The sequence below is a fragment of the Hipposideros armiger genome, unplaced genomic scaffold (genome assembly GCF_001890085.2).
Source record: "Hipposideros armiger isolate ML-2016 unplaced genomic scaffold, ASM189008v1 scaffold_163, whole genome shotgun sequence".
Taxonomy (NCBI): domain Eukaryota; kingdom Metazoa; phylum Chordata; class Mammalia; order Chiroptera; family Hipposideridae; genus Hipposideros; species Hipposideros armiger.
This window is the reverse complement of record NW_017731513.1, coordinates 697576-705596: the sequence shown is the minus strand read 5'-3', so window position 1 is coordinate 705596 and position 8021 is coordinate 697576. Positions and strand designations below refer to the sequence as shown.

Below are 8021 nucleotides of genomic sequence, written 5' to 3'. Positions count from 1 at the left end.
CCGCCGTTGCCGGGAGACGCGCTCTCCGCGGGGCGGGGCGGGGCTCGCGCGCCTGCGCCCCCGGCGGCCGGGAGGCTCCAGCGCCTCCGGGGGCCCGGCCTGCGCGTGCGCCGCGGTGCCGGACGGTCGTCGCTCCTGGGGCTTCTGCTAAGTCTTGAAGTCCGGAAGCGGGGTTCCCAACTTCGCTTTTCTGTTTCTGGATGGTCTTGGCGGCTTCAGGCCCCTCGAATTTCTTTGTGAAAGTGCAGGAGCGTCCTCTTGCCAACGTGCGCAGACAAGCGCGGGGGGTTCGGTAGGGACTGCAGCTAACAGATGCATCTGGCGGCAGCTACCATCTTAAATAGTCTCCCGATCCATGGATGTAGGTCCTTTTGCTTGCTTTCCATGTTTTGTAGTTGTCAGAGCGTAAGATTAGCACTGCTTTTTAAAAATTTAATCTAAGAGTTGTACTTTTTGATGCTGTTGCCAGTGGATTCTTTTAAAGCCATGGGTATAATTCGCATGTAAAAGATGTACGTGTTTCACATGTACGACTTGATGCGTGGGGATGAGAACACACCCCACTCACTAGGCCACGGCCACCAGCAAGGCCACACGCACATCCGTCACCTCCTGTCCTCCAAGCCCCAATGGGTCAGGGTTTCCTTCCCGATTTTAGCAATGAGTCTTTGCGACCAAACTCCAGGTTTAATTTCCCCCGCGCTGCTCCGTTGGAGGGGATGAGAGAGGCTGTGCGCCTGCCCAGCCCGGTGAGGCGGGGGGCGGGGCGGAGGGAACCTGTCTCTCGGCCACAACCGTCCACCCTGGCATTCCCATCAGGCTGACCTGGGAGCCATGGGGCACGGCTGTGGCTCCGAGCTACAGGCTTTTGCTGTTCTGAGATTCAGTACATTTTGAATAAATTTGCTGCTCTTAGGCCAGATTTCAGAGACTTTAACTGGGTGTTTTCAAATAATTTTTTGCCAGTTATGTTTGTTTTGGTGGGAAATAGGTCCACAGAGTTGCTTGTGCTGCCATTCCAGAGGTGGAACCCACTGTGATTTTTAACTATAATTTTTGGGTTCTTTTCCTAGTGGCTGTTCTAGGGACTACGATCCGCATGTTAGTCCCTTTAGCTTAGTGTTAACTTACTTTGGTAACAAGCTACTACACTACAGCTGTTATTTCCCTCCCCCAAGTTCCTGTTTTTGTACACCATCACATCCGTACACACTATAAATTCAAGTGTTACAATTGCTTTATGTCTTCTAATGGAAGAAAAATATATTTATAGTCTCATATAAAAACTTACGTTTCCAGTATTTATTTCTTCCAGTGGATTTGAGTTATTGATATCATTTCCTTTCAGCCTCTACGGCTCTTTTAACATGTTTCAGGTAGTTGGCTAGCAATAAACTTTGTCTGGGAATGCCTTTACTTTGAAGGATAGTTTTCCTGGATGTAGAATCCTTGAGTGACAGCTCCTTTTCTTGCCAGACTTCAAATATGTCCTCCACTGCCTCTGGGCTCCACTGTTTCTGATTTGAAGTCAACTTAATTATATTGCTCCTCTATGAGATAAACCCTAATTTCTTGTAGCTTTCGAGGTTTCCCCAACAGTTTGACTGTAAAGTGTCTAGGTGTCGTTCTCGTGTTTATCCTGGGTCTAACTGAAGTTCTTCGATCTGTAGGTTGATCTTTTTCATCAAATTTCTAAAGTACTCGGCTATTATTTTTTTGAGATCTACCTTACGCCCCCCTCCCCCATCACGTGTTGGGATGCTCAACGCTCTCAGCAGATTTCAGTATGAAGCTTGCCTAGCATGAAACGCATCGCTGCTTTAGAAGCATTTACATTTTTCCTGATTCCATTTAATTTTTAAAAGTTAGTTCACTGGCTATTAGTTGAAACCATGGTATTATATTCTTTTAGAAACAGGAGAACAGTATTTGGGTTTTCGTTCTGCATACATGGGAACATAAGAGATGACAAAAGTGAAGTGCTAATAAATGACCTGATATGTAAGAAAACTGTTGCCAGTTACAAGATAAGAATTCTCTATATATACAGTGATTAAAATGGAAAATGAGAAAATGAGGGTAGAACAGCACTGTTCCTCTTGAGGAACAGAGGATGTTTCTATAACTTTAAATGTAATCTTTAATGAAAAGTCATATGCATTATAAAAAAGGGCCATTATATAAGGGAGGTGGAGATGGCTACACTTATGAGCATTTTAAAAGAATGGAGCTACATCAACTAAAGGACAACCAATAAATATAATTAGTTCTTCATCAAGACAATAACAATCATTAAAATACTTTCCCCACTATAGTCAAATGCTAATCCTAATTTTCATTCACATATTCATAGGCAAATGTGTAATTACCAAACAATGTATATAGCACAGAAACAAGAAAAAGTGTCTTAAGTCTAGTTATTTTGATAGGTTTTTCTAATACACATAAATATCAACAATTTATTATAAAAACCTACATATACAATACTTTATCAAAAGTTTTAAATATAATTAGAATGAAATGTGTACAAAGAGACATTTCAAAGTCGTAGCAGTTACTACTATTACAATATTTAATCATTTTTACAATAGGTCTGCTGGTCCATTTCAATTAAATTTGTTCTCAGAACTCTCACATATCTTGCTGAATTTCATTTAGAGCAAAAGCAAGCTGCTTAATTTTTGTTTCCATTGCTTTTTTGTTCTTACATGTTTCTTGCAGAAGTCCACGCATTTCTTCTTCAACTTGATAAACCTAAATCAACATGTAAATTTTACATTTAAATTTCTTAAATAAAATTATTTTAAAATGCATTTTGAAAGAGCCAAAAATGTATTCTTACGCATTTTGTAATTTGTGACATTCATTTAAAGCAAAGAGGTTAGTAAAGTGTAACCTATTCAAGTACTGACTGGGAAAACAGTTATGCATGTACCAAGTACTGACATGCATATGATCTATGTATTTCTCAAAGGCGCTCGTGATGAACACGTGGCTCACCTTCAACACCAGGCCCTCCCAGACCCGATGTCCTCCCTTCCCAAAGGTTCTCTGTCCTTGAGTCCCGACTGCATTTCTAAAGGTGCTGGTGGTGGATGGACATAAGCATCTTTCTGAGAGATTTCCTCCTTTCCTGCCAGCCCACACCCTCCCCGGATTCTGTCTGATGTTCCCTTCTGCTCGAAACTGTCCTACAATGCTGCCAAACCGCCCCTGTCTGGTTCCTTCCGCCTTCCCAATCTGATACACATTTCCTAATCCTTCTCCCTCAGAAAGCTACCATTTCTTTTCACGGTAACTGTCACCTCTCTGTGATGCCTCAGTTTTTTTCCCGGTCATATTTAAGCTCTGATGCTGTTTCTCTAACTCCTGAGAGATATTACATCACATTGGCAGGAGGTCCAATGCTGGACTCAGGGTTTTCCTTCCAGCTAAGGGCCTGCTCTTATACTTTATTTAGTAGTACCTGATGTGCTCTGGAAAAAAACTCAGTAGATTTTAAATAAAACACCTGAAACATCTGTGGACTGGAAATAAAGAACTGAATTTCTGAACAAGTTACACTTGCTTATTCTTTGTCATTATTTCCGAAGCCCTTATCCGTCTTTCTCCTGAGGGGGTCACACAACCTGGATTATAATCATATGCAGTATTACTTTCCCTTTTGTTGCTCTTTTCCAGCTGATTCTGAATCTCCCGTCTTAAAGTCGTCCCCCCCACCTGCAGGGGACACGTTCCGAGACCCCCAGTGGATGTCTGAAACTGCAGATGGTACCAAACCTTATGCTATGTCTTCCCTATACACACACACCTACGGTCAAGTTTAATTTATAAACCAGGCACAGTGAGAGATTTATAACAATAACTGCTAAGAAAATAGAATTATTATAATAATATACTATAATAAGGTACGTGGTCTCGCTCTCTAAACATCTTAGGGTACTGTACTCACCCTTCTAATTCTTGGGATGATGTGAGACAAGAAAACGCAAACCTGCTCCTGCATCTGTTAACTGTCCCCCACTGGCAGGAAATGCTTTGCTGTCACGCGTTTCAGGGAGCCCCCTGTTGACGTCCCCGTATAGGCCCAATGGTTTCTGACACCACAGGGTGCCGTCAACGGAACATTTTCTGTTCCCATCTCACTATCACACCCCGGGGCAGTACCTGTTGCAGTATGAGGTACAATGGAAAGCTAGCACGAACTCCTTTTCCCTTCTTCACAAGAGGTTTGTTCTTACCACAGATGTTAGCAACCTCAGCATACGGTTTTTTCTTTGGTAAGTCCAGAGTGTTCACCTTTCCGCTTCTAGGAAGCCCTGTACGGCTCCTCCAAGCGTACCCGAGTTGCGAGCAGTAGTACTCTCGCGCTTTGGGGCCGTTATGGGTACAGTAAATGTCACTTGAGCACAAGCACTGTGGCAGACAGTCGATCTATAACCGAGGTGGCTACTAAGGGCCAGATGGGCAAAGGGATGAGCCACGTCCCGGGCAGGACAGGTGGGATGGATTCCATCACGCTGCTAAGAAGGCGGCGCAATTTAAAACTTAGGAATTTCCCATTTAATAATTTTGAATTGCGGTTGACTGCAGGTAATGGAAACCTCGGACAGTGAAGCTACAGGTGTGCGTCGGGGGGGTTACTGTTTATGCCACTTCAAAATCAGGGAAAAATGGCATTTCACAACTCTCCCCTCAGCTAGTGGATCTCAACAGAGGGGTCACGTCAGAATCACCTGCAAGCTTTAAAAATACGGGGGTCTGAGCCCACACTCAGTGCATGAAAATCTCAGGGCGGTTCATGCCTGGGCATGATTAGAACGCTCCACAGGGGGCTCTGATGTCCACTCCGATTTGGCACTACTCTCCACTCGCTCCTTTGTCAAGGCCATCACACCGACACACTTGGCAGGCCTGAGCCCTAATTATTATACTGCTCCTGAGACCTTCCCGGGTAGTGACGGGTCGTGTCTGGTGCGTTCAGTCTCACCCCATCTGTGTTAGCCAGGGGCCTCCGTTTGAGACTGGCCGGCCAGGAAGGCGGCACTTTTTATCCAGAGACCACGGGCAGGTGAATACCAGGATCAAACTTACCATTTAGGCTGTTGGAATACACTCTACACCAATCTAAGCATTACCAACATTTTGGCTTCCTGAGAGTTTTGGCAACAGTCTTCGTATCTATTTGGTCATTAAATCACACTGACTTTTCTCTTTAGAATTCTCCATTTATTTAGCTGATAAAGTGCATTTTACTTACAGTACCTTTAAATTTGCAGAATCAATGTATTTCTGCTTTTCACTTGCCAGTTGCATTATTTCAGCTTGATGAGCTTGAACAATTGCATCAATTTGTTTTTTAAAGGCATCATCCATACTATGAAGCTTTTCCATCGCATCCCTTAGAAACAAAGCAAAAGCCACGTATCTGTGTGTGAAAAGTCAGGGTGTTTTTTCTCACGTTCGTATTTTAACGAAGGCAGAAGTCCATCAAATAGCAAAGGGCTGTGTTTGGTAACTCAAGAAACAAGTAGTTAAGCATCGGACAGGAAGGGGAGGGTAACGCCAATGGCAGTTTAGGAACTGCTTTTTATGTTTTACAAGGCAGTCGACTTAGAAATGTTTTAACAAGTGTAGTTGTATAGTTTGCAAGGTAAAGCCTTCATTTGCTCTAGTGTTTGACAAAATCCAGGAACGCGTTTTCCTCCCTTTCTTTACAATCGGCTCCCAGGGCCGGCATGTGCAGGTCGGCAGCAGCCTACACCTGCTCCAGCTGCCCCGGGGGTACTGAGCGCCCCGAGGAGTCAAGGGACTTCCTCTCACATCCACAAGCCCAAACACCACTAGCCACTGTCAATCCAACCGCGTGACAACCATCAGTCACAGCAACTTCATAGCAACTGCTATACGTCAGGCTCTGTGCTCATACATAAATTCACACACACACACAATTTAATACCTCACATCAAACGCTGAAGGCTGGAACTAGTCTCTTCATTTTAAAGATGGAATAAAGGAGTGGAAATGCGTTTGGCGAAAAGCTATGTGCAGCATGTATTCAGCCCGCCCTCCCTCCTTCCCTGGACACAGCTCACCCATCACAGTCCAGCGTTTCTGTTTAGAGACTGCCCACATCCTTCAGGACGTCATACTTACTTTTGTAGTTCAATATTTTTGTCTCTTTCCGCTTTAAGTTTCCTTTCCTTGTTTTCAAATTTTTCTTTCACTTCTTTTACTTGCATTTCAAGATTACATAGAAGTTCTCCTTTATCATGCCACTTCTGATTAAGTGTACTAAATATGAGAAGAAATGATGTTAGAAATAAAATACGAAATCATTAAGTCATTTTACTTCTCAAAAGGAGTGCCGTAAAATACCTGTAAGCTTTTCTGATTTCTTCAAGTTCTAATTCCTTTACTTGCAACTGCTGCTTTAGCTTTTCTTTCCTTTCATTGTGTCTTTCTAGTTTGTCAATTATGTTATCCAGTTGCGAGGATTTCTCGTCAAGTTGTTCCTGAGCACATTTCTGTATCTCAGTGATCTTTTCCTGTAATGTTTTGATTTGTTCCTCTCTTTCCTGTGAACACTTCGAGAAAACAACCCATATTTTATTAATCCTAAATGTCTCAGTTCCTAACTGACTAGCCATGCCTTAAAATTATAAAAACTAAAAATTAAAAAATAAATGGAATGTTAAGTGAGTATTTCAGAAAAGATTTACAGGACACTCTATTGGTCAATTAAGAAGCGTCACTACTACTTACAGTGCTACTAGTAAGAAACAAAAAATCTTTGTCCTAGTTACAATTTGATTTCAGTAAGTTAGTAATCATTAATCACAGAGGGAGCAGAAGGGAAGGAAAGAAAACAGCACAATGGAAATGTCAATTAACACAATTTTGCATTGAAAAGGATCTATGTTTTCATGAGAGAACAAGGACAACTCTAAGAGGCTGCGCGCCACCCAGCAGGGACTGACACCCACTGTGGCTGTGCCAGCACAAATGAACTCTTTCCACCATGCTCCCGGAAGTGTTCTCTGCATGGGAGGAGAGGCTTCTTTCACGGAAAGTGTGATTTCATCACTGCCCAGGTGTCCCCATCCCCTGTCCTGCCTCCGGTCCTGAGTCAGACTCTCCTCTATCTGCATACCATGCGGCAGGACCACCTGAAGCCCCGGGAAATGTCTGCAGAGCCTGGGGGGCCCCCTGCCACCCTCAACAGGGTTTGCTCTCTGGGCGTTGCCTGGACCTCCCAACGGCCTGTTGTACACCAGCATCCGCTGCAAGTGACAACGTGACACTGGGGGTCTTATTTTTGCCCACCTTGCCTGTTTGTCCTTTGGGAAGAAGACGGAGGCAAACAAAGAGTGGACACGCCTAACTTAAGTCTGGATTCTGAAGCGTCAGACAGAACGTGGTTCATTCCAGTGTGTTTAGGTCTAAACATTAAGCAGAGACAGTCAGGTGGTCTTCTAGTCTTGACCAGTGTTTGCATAAAAGTCATGAATTATTTATTTCCTCCCAAACTCCCTGAAGTACTTCTGAGTGGGCAGACTTGACACATACATATTATCAGGAATCTACAAAGGCTATAAAAAGGCTCTTATGAAATAACCCTATTAATAGAAAATAACACCGTAGATCAGAGTCCTGTGGTCCGCATACTTAGAAGTGTCAAAATCATACATGGGGAGGGAACAATGTCAAAAAATGCCCGTTTCTGACTTCCATGGTCAGAAGCTAACTATAGAACCTACTTAGCTGAAGACATCAAAGACATCCATTTAAGTTATTACCTATGTTGAATTTATTGCTGGAAGAAGTTATGTCCAGCTATCACTGTTATGTGATTAGTAGAAAAACGCCACCGGGCCGGCCAAGTGGTGCATTGGTTAAGAGCTGGCTTGGGACGCCAGAGGACCCAGGTTCGGATCCCACATATGAGGGCCAGTGACACTGCCCTCTGCAGCTAAGATGCTGAACAACAGCTCAACCTGGAGCTGGGCTGCCGTGAGTCG

At 43.7% G+C, this 8021-nt stretch overlaps 1 protein-coding gene across 4 annotated transcripts in view; it reads right to left on the bottom strand.

Moving 5' to 3' along the window:
• Window positions 1-2240: 2240 nt before the first annotated feature.
• LRRCC1 (leucine rich repeat and coiled-coil centrosomal protein 1) overlaps window positions 2241-8021 on the bottom strand; it is a 29808-nt gene continuing 24027 nt past the window's right edge. For 2 of the 4 annotated variants that reach the window (XM_019651660.1, XM_019651662.1), the window contains 4 exons: window positions 6379-6587; window positions 6157-6294; window positions 5266-5428; window positions 2241-2754 (listed from right to left, as the gene is read on the bottom strand). In XM_019651660.1, coding sequence (XP_019507205.1) covers window positions 2632-2754; window positions 5266-5428; window positions 6157-6294; window positions 6379-6587 — 633 coding nt within the window. In that variant the 3' untranslated portion in view covers window positions 2241-2631. Of the gene's footprint in view, window positions 2755-5265; window positions 5429-6156; window positions 6295-6378; window positions 6588-6616; window positions 7443-8021 lie in introns of those variants that run through there. The other 2 variants (XM_019651661.1, XM_019651663.1) reach the window with 2 other exon arrangements.